We start from the raw sequence: 12,943 nt of genomic DNA, 5'->3' as shown, positions 1-12,943 counted from the left end.
TTTCAATCAGTTTTGACCCCGCCTAGTAATTTTGTCTACCATGTTTCCCTAGTTTGTAGATGAAAATGTCATATGGATTGTGTCAAAAGCAATACTAAAATCAAGACATAGTACATTATCTGCTTGCACCCTATCCACTAGTCCAGTAACCCTGTCAAAGAATGAATTAGGTTGGTTTGGCATGATTTGTTCTTGACAAATCCATGCTTGGCTAGTCCTTATAATCCCATTATCCTCTAGATACTCTCAAACTGATTTGTTAATAATTTGTTTTGGTATCTTTCCATGTATCAAAGTTAGGCTGACTGGTCTATAATTCCACAGGTCCTTTTTGTTCCCCTTTTTAAAGATAGGTACTGTTTGTCCTTCGCCAGTCCTTTGGGACCTCACCCATCCTCTATGATTTCTCAAAGATAATTCCACAGTTACTTTTTGATATAGCTTTTCCACCATAAACAGAATGACATTCACAACGTCAATCGTCTGCTTTTCCTCTTCGCAGGAAAGAAATAGAAAACCTACCCCAAGCAGAGCTCCCATTCCTCAGTAAGGGAGGAAAGCCAGAGACTCCATGAAGCCTACTAAGAACATAACTGTTGCTAAATCTAGTTTGTGTAGAAGGCATTCAGATACTCTAGTGGTGGATGGCAGTGTAAAACCCTGAGAGAGAAGATGGTACTTTACTGCTAATGCTTATTACTAGTACACTGCCCACTCCACTAGGTACAACTTTGAAAGGAGAAGAGCCACGTTTCACTTCCCTGTTCAAGTCTATTGACATTTGAGGTACTGCTTCACCGCTTTTCAGATTCTACTTCTATATTCATCTTAATTTTCCCAACTGCCTCAAACTTATGATTTTGATTTTCTTTATTAAAAATTTTAGCAGTGACTGCTGGCAAGAGACTCATCTTTTATACTGATTTTCACTGCCCATAATATCTCTTTAAAAATGCAGCGTTATGAGTTTTTCAGACTTTTCTCTCCACAAGTATTCACATTGTGCTAGATATGGAGGTTTTTCTGTCCCAGTAGTCCTCTTTTTCCCTCAGAAATTTTATTGATGAACTGTTGGTGTCACTGAGGATTGTCAACTCTAATAAAATTTCTGTTTTTATGGCAAACGTTACTTCTGTCTCCTCTTGTACACTCCAACGCTAGCTGAGGGCTTCCTTCATGGAAGTGCTGAGTGGGTGGCAGTTAATTCCCCTCCCCCCAGTCTGGGTATCAGTCTTTTTTCCATTGTTTTATAGCATGTTTTATAGCAAATGGGCCATCTTGGTGTGAATCTCTTGTTCTGTAGATTTAAGATGGCAGTTGTTCTCCACTTTTTCTAATGTCCTTCATTTTGGAAATTGATTTTTTTCAAAGGGCGGGTCTTTGAAACCAGAAAAATGGTAGCGCAGTTTTCTAATGAGAGATGCTTACAGTGAGACTGCCTTCCACATGGTATTCCAGGCATTTGTATATGTTGGAAATATCATAACTCTGCCCTTTGTATGATTATGATCATATTGTTGCTGATTTCTGTTTGGCACCAAATAAAAATTGACCCTGATGTTGGTACTAAGGGACTTTGCAGGCGAATCATCATTTTGTTTGTATAACGGTAGTGCCTAAGAGTGCACGTTATAACCAGTGCGCTGTACAAACACAGAATAAAAAGACAGAAAGCGTGCCCCAGAAAGCTTACAATCTAAGTACATGCCAAGACGCAACAGACTGTTGGCTGGAGGAGTACAAGGAAATGAGACTGTATTGGTCAGCATGAATGGCAGTGGTCTCAGCACATTAGTGGCCTAACCATTGTCAGTTTTTGTTTTGTTTTTTGTAGACATCATGGCAATGGAGAGTTTTAAGGAGGGATTAGAACAGGGGTTCTCAAACTGGGGGTCAGGACCCCGCAGGGGGTTGTGAGGTTATTACATGGGGGGTCATGAGCTGTCAGTCTCCACCCCAAACCCTGCTTTGCCTCCAGCATTTATAATGGTGTTAAATATATAAAAAAGTGGTTTTAATTAATAAGGGGGGGGGTCGCACTCAGAGGCTTGCTATGTGAAAGGGGTCACCAGTACAAAAGCTTGAGAACCACTGGATTAGAAGAAAGATAATGAGGTAGCTTCGTCAGTGTTTGCAGGGGAGCTCCTTAAAAGCATGAGGGGCAACGTGGGAGAAAGCATGAAGGTGCTTGTTTGAAAATGTGACCAGTGGATGATGATGGCTGGCATCATTTGCCAGTCAGAGGCAAGATTTGACATCTCTATAGTGAGTGAGAGATGATAGGTAGGGTGGGATAGGCCAGGAAGGGCCTTGAAAGTGAAGTCAGGTACCTTGTGTTTGATGTAATAGACAAGGGGATGCAAAGAGGAGGTGTTAATGATGGACTGAGAAAATTATCTTTGCAACAGCATTCTGAATGGATATGAGCAGGGCAAGACTCTAGTTGTCAAGGACAGAGAAAAGGATATTGCAATAATTGAGACATGAGGTCAGAACCTGGATGACAGTTTTAGCCATGTAGATGCGTGGTTCTCAAAGCCGGTCTGCCGCTTGTTCAGGGAAAGCCCCTGGCGGGCCGGACCAGTTTGTTTACCTGCCGTGTCTGCAGGTTCGGCTGATCGTGGCTCCCACTGGCTGCGGTTCGCCGCTCCAGGCCAATGGGGGCTGAGGGAAGGGCGGCCAGCTCGTCCCTTGGCCCACGCTGCTTTCCGCAGCCCCCATTGGCCTGGAGCGGCGAACCGCGGCCAGTGGGAGTCGCAATTGGCTGAACCTGCGGATGCGGCAGGTAAACAAACCGGTCCGGCCAGCCAGGGGCTTTCCCTAAACATGCGGCGGATCTGCTCTGAGAACCACTGATGTAGATGCTATGCAGAAAGAATAGGCAAGACTTAGATCTAGCCTGGGCATGAAGACCTAGAGAGAGCTCCAAGTCAAAGATGATGTCCAGGTTATGGGATTGAGTGAGAGGCAAGATGATGATGATTCCACAGTCATTAAGGAGGTAGTGGGAAATATATTTACACATGGCACAGAATACAGAGGATAGTTCTAATGAACATTAGCATTTAAAAAAATGAAAAATATTTGTTTTATTGCACTGTAGGAATCTGAAGTAACGAGATTACAAACGAGAATTGCTGGACATGAGAGAACAGAAGGCATCAAGAAGCTACCAGTCCCGCTTGTATTATCAGATCATATGCTCTTCGATGTTCAAGAACAGGATTCTTTCAAACATTCTCATACATCATACTTCAAACATAGAAAACTGCGTCGTTCTATAAGTGCTAGTGACCTGGGTGTTAAAGATGATGATTCCCTAGATCTATCAAAAAACATGTTAAAAGACTTCAAACAAATGCTTACGTTACAGCCCTCAATGATTCCAGAGAGTCAAAAGGATTTTCTTCATACTCCGCCAAACAGTTTGAATGAATCTTCATTCGATCCCCTCACATACACTGTAGATGAAGATGTGACATCAGACAGTAATGACTTCCAGACACTTAGTGGAATGCTAAAATATATCAACAAAGAAATGAGGCAGTCTGAAAATGCTTCTGTACAAATATCATGTGGTACAAACTCAAAGGAGAATCAAGAATGTGGTTTGTGGTACAGTAATTCTTAATTTAATTGTGACTGTTTATATAGGGATGGTTCATTAACATTTGTATCTATTTATGGCAGCGAGTTCCCAGATTTATCCAGGGTGCGGATCACATTTTAGTGAAGCCATTTCATAGATCACCCGAGTTGTGTTTTTTTTTTTTTTTTTTTATTAAAGATACACTGTCAAGTAACTAAGGCCCAAAATTTAACTTTTTGTTTAAAACATTCACAAAACATAATAGGCCAACTTCTGCTCTCAGTTGCACCATAATAATTCCACTAACTTTAATGGGACTGCTCCCAGTTTATATTGGTGTAAATGACAGCAGATATTTCCCCCATGTCAACAGAAATATTTCATAATGCATATATTTTATTAGCATTTCAATAAAGAATTTTTTTTAAAAAATTCCCCCTACAATACTGGGGACTTGAACACAACACTCTTTGAGGTGAAGTTTTTGTTTGCCTTTACTTTGGTGCCTTTAAAGTCTTCCACAACATAACTATTCCTAGTAGAGACTCTTAGCAGCCAACACTTCCTTATGGAAAGTGAAACAGATATATAAACCAAATGAAACGGACTAGTTCACTTTCACTATTGAAGCTGAGTGAAGTGCAAAATACAAATGGCACAACTGGAGAAAAATATGATTTTTAAAATTCTTAGTTTTGATAGTTACAGTAATGTTGCTAATGACATTACTCCTTTAAAATGTATAATAGTTATGGATTTAATCGGATTATAAATATGAGTATTCACAAATCATTCTGCTTAATCTGTTTTCTTATTTACAAGATTCTTATCAAAGTACTGTATAAGTCAGTGTGGAGTCTGAGCAACTGTTGGATATCTGTAGACTACATTATAATATATTTATTTATTAAATATTGAGATATTTTAGTCTATGGGCCTTTTGTACTATATTATGTATCTAAATGCTGGCATTTATGGATTTCCAGAGAAGTTCTCTTATTGTGGTAGAAACTATTATAAAGCAACACCTATTAATGTTTCTAGGCCAGGCTGCAGGATGTGAGACAGAGACTGTGTGGCTATCAAACATGCTGTAACTAGTTTATTTTAATGTTTGATCAGTTCCATAAGAGAGAGCTTATTTAAGAGAAACTATAAAGAGATATTACTGCAAGACCACCCTCAATACAAATGGATTTTGATCTGGCAAATTAAACAAGGAAGTTGAAAGTAAGATTCTGACTACAAATACTACTTTAACTAGCATACATATCTACTTCAGGGACAAAGATTGTGAAGAAAGACTATTGCCGTCTGACAAGCAATAAACCATAAGTGAAATTGTTTTAACACAGCATTGCATTCAAAGAAGACATTTTTAATTCAGTCGTGATGTACACAGTTAAATATATTTATATTGATTGTAAATCCCAACCCTCTTGTTTTTCCAATTTTGTTTTAATATTATTGCTTTGAAATAATTTGTATGGTAACTTTGTTTTGGAAATAAAGGATTGTTTTAAAAAAAAAAAAAATTCCTTAAATTATAGGGATAAATTTGGCTGGTCCTTTGTGACTAGGATTTTTAAAATCAGAGTCCTTAATCTTTATATCTAAATTCTGCCTAAAAGTGATCCTGAATCATTGCTTCATTAGCAATTTTTGTTGAGAACGTTTTATCTTTAGTGTAGTGAAAATATACTGTTGCTGACAAAAGAGGCTTTTCTTCAAACCATCAAATATAAGGCATTTTAGAATATAGGTTGAGCATAATATTGAGTCAAGACTTTAAACAAAATCTTGCTTGTCTCACTCCCACAAGTAGTTTCATTCACTGTTAGGGGAAGGAAATTCAAGGCCTAATCCTGCTCTTTTTGAGGTCCATGGACAAGTTCCCATGTGCTTCAGTGGAAGCAGAATTGTGCATTTAAGTTGTCTTATTTTAAATTGTAAATTAATACATGAAGTTGTGTCATTTGGTTTTTAACTTCACAAAAATCTCACTCAATTTAGCCCTTAAAAATGTCTTCTCTACGCCCCCAGTTTCTAAAGTTAAAAAACAAACAGATGTATAGGGATCATATACAACAAATCCAGGAACTAGGTGGATTTAAGGGCATGAAGTCTGAATCCCCTATGCAATCCTGAATCTACACAGTTGAGATTCCACAGCTTTATAGTATTAAATCACTCAGAATGAGCCATGCTAAAAACGTACTTGCGTGAAAAACACATCAGCAAAGCTATTAGCAATGAAAGTGTTTCAGAAGAACAGAAAATAATAATACAATGCAGTTAAGAATTTAAAGCCCAAATGTGCATATTTAGAAATCATTAAGGGTGCATCTCAACCAGTAAAACTAGCACTTGTATTTCAGCAGCTGTGCAAATGAAATTGCTCTACAGACACAGAGCTTAGGCATTTTTACCAGTGTCAGGAAAACCTGCTCCACTGGTGCAACTACACCATTGCTGGCAGCTCCTGAAATACAGGTACAGATTTTGCTCATATGGAGAAGGCCTAAATACACAAGGTACATGTTCTTACGGCTCCAAATAATGTATAACTGGTTTTGGCTGTTTGGAAAGATTTATGCACTGTAACAGAAGGACTTAGTTTACTTTTGGAAATTAACCACATTTTACATTTTTTTTAATCAAGCCATTTGTTTCCCTACAGAATAACAACAATAAAATCTATTAGAACTGTCTTGGCCAGTGTAATAACAGAAAAACAGTTCAGAAGATTTAAACCATTTTTTTCTCTAAACAAACCAATAGGCCTCTAGGCTAATAACGTGTGTGCCAAGTTTCAGACAGATCTTTTAAAACAATAGAACTTTAAACGTTAGACCTCTCAAACCAGGATTTCAAATGGAAAGCTTAATCAGCCCTTAATTAGAGTTGCATTACCACATCATTGGAATTTCATCATCATAGGTTGTATAAAGCCTAGGTTGCCCCTCTTACAGGTGCTAAATATAAATGTGCATGAACAGCAGAAGCTTTTTGTCTAATAGCTCAATCAGCTAAATACAGTGTGAGCTGAAATTTTTTATCTGGCCATTTGCTTTCCCTAGTGAAATCAGGATCAAACCTGATAGCCAAGGTTAAATTATAATTACATTTAGCTCATTAATTTTAGATGTCATATTGTGCCTTATTTGAAAAGCTAGTTATTCTGTTTGTTACATTAGCAAATGTATTTTTATTAGTTTGGAAAGTAGGGAAAGCCTTTGTGCCAAACCATAATTTCACTTTAGTAGGGATCTAAACAAGTCATTTCTTTATATGCCTATATAAAACGGTTATTAACAATACTGGAATATTGAGTGCACTTTTCCAAACTCTATTAGATAATATGGGATTATTGATTCTTGGAAAATATTCTTGTTCTGTGTATACTGGACAGCATTGTCATCCTGAATGCTATTTAGAAGTGTAACTGTTAGTATTTTATGTAGCTCTAAAGTTGCAAGAGACCCACTCAAACATTTCTTACTGACTTGTAATTTATCTGTTTGTTAACCATGTATATTGACGTATTGTAACATTAAGGGTAGACCCATACCAAATTCCCAGCTCTAAATGCGCCCAAATTTTGGAGGAATTCAGATCTAATCCAACCTTTTCAGCCAAACCTGTTTGTGTGTAAGTTTTTTTTTTTTCGTTTTTGGTAGTAAGATCTCAAGGCATGCGAGTTCCTTCAGCCTGTTCAGGAAACAAAACGCAAAGGGCTTTTGCATCTGAGTGACCGTTAGAACTGTTCTGCTACAGCACTTGTCTTGTAACCACCTTAGGATATCTCTTTATTTTCACTTCTTCTGGGTGTGGCTCTTCTCTTCTTTCACTGATGAGGATAGAGGGAAATCAACCAGGGAGTTACTCCCCCCCCTCTGATTCGGCTGCTGTTGGGAAACTATCACTCTCCTAATCAAATACCCAACAATTACTTGTGTTAGACCTGGTGCATTATGAATTCCCTTTCTTACAATGCCCTCTGAAATGGTGTCTTTATTTGCTTAATTGCTGTTTATTCACTGCCTCAATTCACTTAATAGCACTTTGAGTGGCCTCTACATATTTCCACTCATGAGATGTGCTGGCCAGGTGTGGTTTAGACTGTGGAACTAGCAGTTAAAATATCTAATGTGCCCCTCTCCTCACCATTTGTGAATGTTTTGAGAGCTATGTTATAAAAAGGGAGTATGGCACTCCAGCTGAGCTCCCTCCGTTCCATTCTATCACATCCAGCTGACAGTTCAGAAAATGCTCAATCCATCAACCTTCTCTTCAGTGCCTTTCAGACCAACACTTCAATAGGTTTTAGATAGTTTTGGTATTTTAAAAAATCTTAGTGTACTCTCCCTTATTTAGGCAGGAAAAAGGGCCAAATAATTTCTAAATAATTTCTAATTATATAGCCACAAGTTTTATAATTTAGCACCAGTCTCTCTCCCTTAAGGGATTAGAACCCATTCCACTACAACCAAAGCAGCATCTATGCCCCATTCATTGAAATACCTTACAGATTTAATTTTGCAAATGCCAGTCTTACAAAAGACCAGTGACAAACTATTTTTCAAAGCAGGGATAAAAAATCATATGAAAGTGATGCTGATGAAGAACAAGTCAACATTGCTTCACATTCCAATGCCTTCAGTGTATTGGAAATTGCTTCGCTGTGATTTGAAAGACAAAGTGATGCAGTGCACTATACTGCAACTTATGCACCACATTTACTGTAACTTTGAGATGTTCAATTTTATGAACTTTCCCATTTTAAATTCCTCAATCCCTGACTAGTTTGTAAAACATGGCTATTACTATATGTAAGGCAGCAACCTTGGGTTCTGTTCATACTTTCTCTAGACTTGGTATCCAAATAAAATGCTAGATTTGGCAGGGCAGTTCTGCAGTCTCTGTTTAATTAGGACTCCATATCCTTCCTTACGAGATTACGATTTTTTAAACTATTCCATGAGTGGAAATATGCAGAAGTCGCTCAGTAGAGGAAGAAATGAAGGTTACTTACCTGGAACTGGAACTGTGAGATTTGCTATGCGTATTCACATTCCCTGCCCACCTTACCCTCTTCCTTGGAGTCCTAATTTCTAAATGGAACCTGACTGAGTGGTGGAAGGAACTGAGGTGGTTGGAGCTCTATGCCCCTTCTTATAACTGCCCTCAGGATGTTTGCAAACATTGATGGGAGTAAGAAAGAGGGCAGAGGAGTGTTCCAACAATCATTGCTTAAATTCCACTGTCTAAACTGCACGCAGTTGGCACATCCCATGAGCATAAATAGGCAGAGTCCATCTCAAACAACTCTGGTTACAGGTGAGTAACCTTTATATTTTAGTGAAAGACTTAAATATGTGACTATACATGTAAATTAAGCTTTTCTCCATATGACTATCATGTTTTGTTATAAATGAATAGTAATATAAAAATTTACTAAAAAGGAAAGGTAAAAGCATTGGAAACTCTAACGGGGAAAGGAGGCAAACTGCAAATAACAAGGGAAAGCTGCAAAAATAGGGAAAAACCATAAAATGCTTTGGATTGGAGCAGAGGCAAGTGGAACATTGGGAAAACTCTGAAGAGCGTTCAGTCATCTTTCTGTCTCTCTCTTCAAAGCCACACTCCTTTTTCCATTTCACTTCTTCCAGATGTTCTATTAGGACTTTTAGTTGCAAACATTCAATAATATATCGTCAATTGGCATTGTGTGGTTAAATCCTTGTGTGCCTCTTTGAGGGACAAAATCTGACCCCACCACTGTGGCTGTGGAGAGATGGGACTATAATTTGGATAAGTGTTGTCCTGTTACACAAACAAACAGGGAGGAAGCTAGGCCTGAACAGCAGGGAGCTATGCTCCATGTGCACCCTTTGTACCCCAATGTGGAGGGTAAAGTAGGGGTGGATAGTTTATCTGTGACTGCATAGATCACTAGTCATCCCTCTCTTGTGCATGACTTGTGGGTACTCCCCCATGGGGGCTGTGATAGAGGCAGCGGAGTATGACAGGAGGAGATGGTGACTCCACCTCCCTCCCCCGATATGCATGGCCTAATTATTCAACTATTTAAAACTTTTTGGCACAAATGTTTTGCAAGATTTTAAAACGGATGTTGTAATTGTGTTGAATGCACTGTACATTGATGATCCCCATCAGAGGCGGTTCAAGACAATCTTCCACCCTAGGTAAATATCAGTGTGCTATCTTCCATGCCACTCAAATTTGGCCCAGTCGCCCCTGCATCCTGACAGAGTGGCCACACCAAATCTACTGCCCTTGGCAGCTGCCTAGTTTGCCTGTACATAGAGTAGCCTCTGATCCAGATTATGTATACACACAGAAGCATCTGCTCCTATTTATTAGTGTCCAGTTGGAGATTATCCCCCTAATCATACAATGTCCAGGTGTGCATTTTCAGTTTTGTTGGCTCAGTGAAGCTGTAAATAAAGCATAAAGGGTCAGTAATACTCAGCTGTAGCCATAACATTTAGGTGATTGTTCATCAGAGTAGCAAGACTTCCCACTATATCTGCTGCCATCCAGCTGAAAATAATGGCTCAGAAAACTGTACTCATCACAGGTTGCTCCTCAGGAATCGGACTGGCCTTGGCTGTAAAAATGGCCAGAGATGAACAGAAAAGATTTAAAGGTAATGATATTTCTGAAATTAATATCACACAGTACTGCATCTTCCGTGTTGTTAGTCACTTTCATTTTGTGATGTGACAGAGTGGACTGTACTAAGTGCTGAGTGTCTCACCGTCTTATGGATAGATTTTCACCAGTCTGTACCTGAATTCTGTTTAGCTTCCCTTCTCCACCACTCTTATTAATTTTCCCTTTCCTGACAGGAAGATACAATGCAATCAAATGTACTAATTTCTGCGAACAGATGGCAGTTCTGTAACTGTACTGAAATGAAATGTTTATCTGAATTAACAGATGATAAATGTAGCAGTGGTATAAAAATGGAAACTTTTTAAATTAAAAAAACAAAAATGCATTTGCAGCACGCTAAATAAACGTACCTTTTTACAGGTTAGTCCTTCACACAGCTGCAGATAGCTTTACTTGGCACTTAGCAAAGTTTTGTTGGTGTAAATGCAATTCCTAATTTTAGGAGGAGAAACATTGTGTCTGGGAGCCCTTAATTAAATTAGCAATTTGTTTCTGAGAGGCAGGATTCAGTATTTCTTCCTTGCATTTACTCCCATGAGGGAGGAGAGGGAAAACTTGGTTCCACTGTCTGCCTTACAAAACAGAAATATTTGCTGCAATTGTATGTAGCTGACTAAATAAATTTAGCAATTCAGATCAGGTTTACTCTCAGTAAGTGTCTTATTCACCAGGGAACAACTGTATGGATTTATGGAAGTTAGAGTAATTAAGTCACAGTAATATTAAAGCTGATCTATACGATGATAAATATTTTGCAAAACCCAACAATTTTGCAGTCTGAGGAATCATTTGTTTCACTCCCATGTAAAATCCTGGCTGCTTTTCTAAATACACTGGCTGTGATTTTCAAAAATGCGTGCCTAAAGATAGGCTTCTAACTCATTATTTAGGTGCCTAAATGTGGACTTAGGCTCCTAACTTTGGCACCCGTTATTGAAAATCTTGGGCTTAGTTTTTCTACCGTATCTTCCCTAATTGATACAGAAATAAAAACACATAGCTATGAACGTGGCTGTATAAGTGGTTTATTTCTCCATTCGCTCCTTCTCAAAATCTGATTTCGCAACGTTAGAAGCACTATATAAAAATTTTAAATACATTCTGTTTTAGGTTGTTATCAAGGCCCTATCACCAAGATATCTAAGCACTAAAATACGGACTTAAAGGTTGTATGCACTGTAACTTGTGTCTCCTGTCATTCTCAAAGGAAAAGCTTTCTCTGTAGTTACATTTCTGATTACTTATTTATGATACTTTACAGTGTATGCTACCATGAGGAATCTGACCAGGAAGGACAAACTTGCAGAAGCTGCAGGCAGAACCTTGGGTAAAACCCTGGAAATTAAACAACTGGATGTCTGCAATGAAGAGTCTATTAAAACTTGCGTCAGTAGCATCCCTGACAGAAGGATTGATATATTAGGCAAGTAATGAACACAAATGAAAGATGGACAAGAAGTCAGGATACAAGATTTAATTTAAGGGTCCTTTTAAATATTTCAGAGATGTTTCAGTAACATACTATTCTTTCTAAAAATGTTTATGGATTTAAGTATAAATATATGAATAAAACCAATAATACTGTACACTTCTATAAAGTCTTCCATTGAAGGTTCTCAAGCCATTTTACAAATACTAATTAACTGAATTCAGGCACAAAGAGATCAAATGACTTCTACAAAATCACCCAGTAGGTCTGTGGCAAGGTTGAGAACAGAACTTGGATCTCCTGATTCTCCATCCTGCACTTGAGACCTAAGACCACCTCTACCCTCTGAACACAGTAGACCCCTATTTATTTGCTCTAACAATAGGGTGATCCTTTGTGAATTAGCAAGTAAGTGAATAAATAATTAAAAGACTAATGCATCATCAAATGCACATGGTTAATTTCTAATAACAGTTATAGTTCCATTTTATTTGATACTTTACTAGTAAATTTTCTGTAATATATTTTGTAAAAATAAATTATAACATAATATGGCAACTAACTATACCCTCAGCTTTTAAATCTTGGCTAAGAGGAAGAAGAGCCTGCCTTTTGGGGGGAGATGATAGGGGAGCAGCAGAACAGCAAGGTGCAAATTAGCATGATTTTCTGCAAATTGCACTATGCTCCAATTTGACATTCCACTTCTTACTATCAAGTGTTCATATTATGGCATGACCATTCTGGATTTTTGAAACCACAAGCACTCAAATGGAATCTTCTCTTGACCACCACATAGTGACAAAGTTCTCAACCAATGCCAGTTCATTTTTAAAAAAAAATAAACTGACATTATGAGGCGCTAAACACAAAGTAGACCAAAAATATCAAACAAACATACTAAGGCCTGATCCAATACCCAGTGAAGTAAACTGAGACGCCATTTGACTGGATTGGGCCCCTAATTCTTAATACTGAATTATAAGCAAATATTATAGGGAAGTTTTTGCTCATTTTTTCCCTTACCTTTTCCTGATTTAAAGAAAAAAAGTAAGGCATGAATCAGAAATAAACAAGAAAAACTTCAGAATAGCAGATATTTTAAAATGTATTTGAGTAAAAGCAAAGACATTCCATGTCAAATGTAATCTCAAGGTTTCAGTGAGAAGCTGAATAACTAATTGCTCTTGTGTGTTTGAATCCCTTATTCCAGTCACTCATTT

The 12,943-nt window shown here is 38.0% G+C and overlaps 1 protein-coding gene across 22 annotated transcripts in view; it reads left to right on the top strand.

Annotated features, from left to right (window-relative positions):
* Window positions 1-12,943, top strand: part of CCDC18 (coiled-coil domain containing 18) — a 76,157-nt gene that overhangs the window by 62,411 nt on the left and 803 nt on the right. For 18 of the 22 annotated variants that reach the window (XM_043521498.1, XM_043521497.1, XM_043521496.1 and 15 more), the window contains 2 exons: window positions 3,104-3,615; window positions 11,553-11,714. In XM_043521498.1, coding sequence (XP_043377433.1) covers window positions 3,104-3,615; window positions 11,553-11,622 — 582 coding nt within the window. In that variant the 3' untranslated portion in view covers window positions 11,623-11,714. Of the gene's footprint in view, window positions 1-502; window positions 787-3,103; window positions 5,110-10,193; window positions 10,263-11,552; window positions 11,715-12,943 lie in introns of those variants that run through there. The other 4 variants (XM_043521500.1, XM_043521499.1, XM_037906629.2 and 1 more) reach the window with 3 other exon arrangements.

The sequence above is a fragment of the Chelonia mydas genome, chromosome 8 (assembly GCF_015237465.2).
Source record: "Chelonia mydas isolate rCheMyd1 chromosome 8, rCheMyd1.pri.v2, whole genome shotgun sequence".
NCBI classification, from domain to species: Eukaryota; Metazoa; Chordata; order Testudines; family Cheloniidae; genus Chelonia; species Chelonia mydas.
The sequence above is the reverse complement of the archived record's forward strand: the minus strand, read 5'-3'. Positions and strand labels throughout refer to the sequence as shown.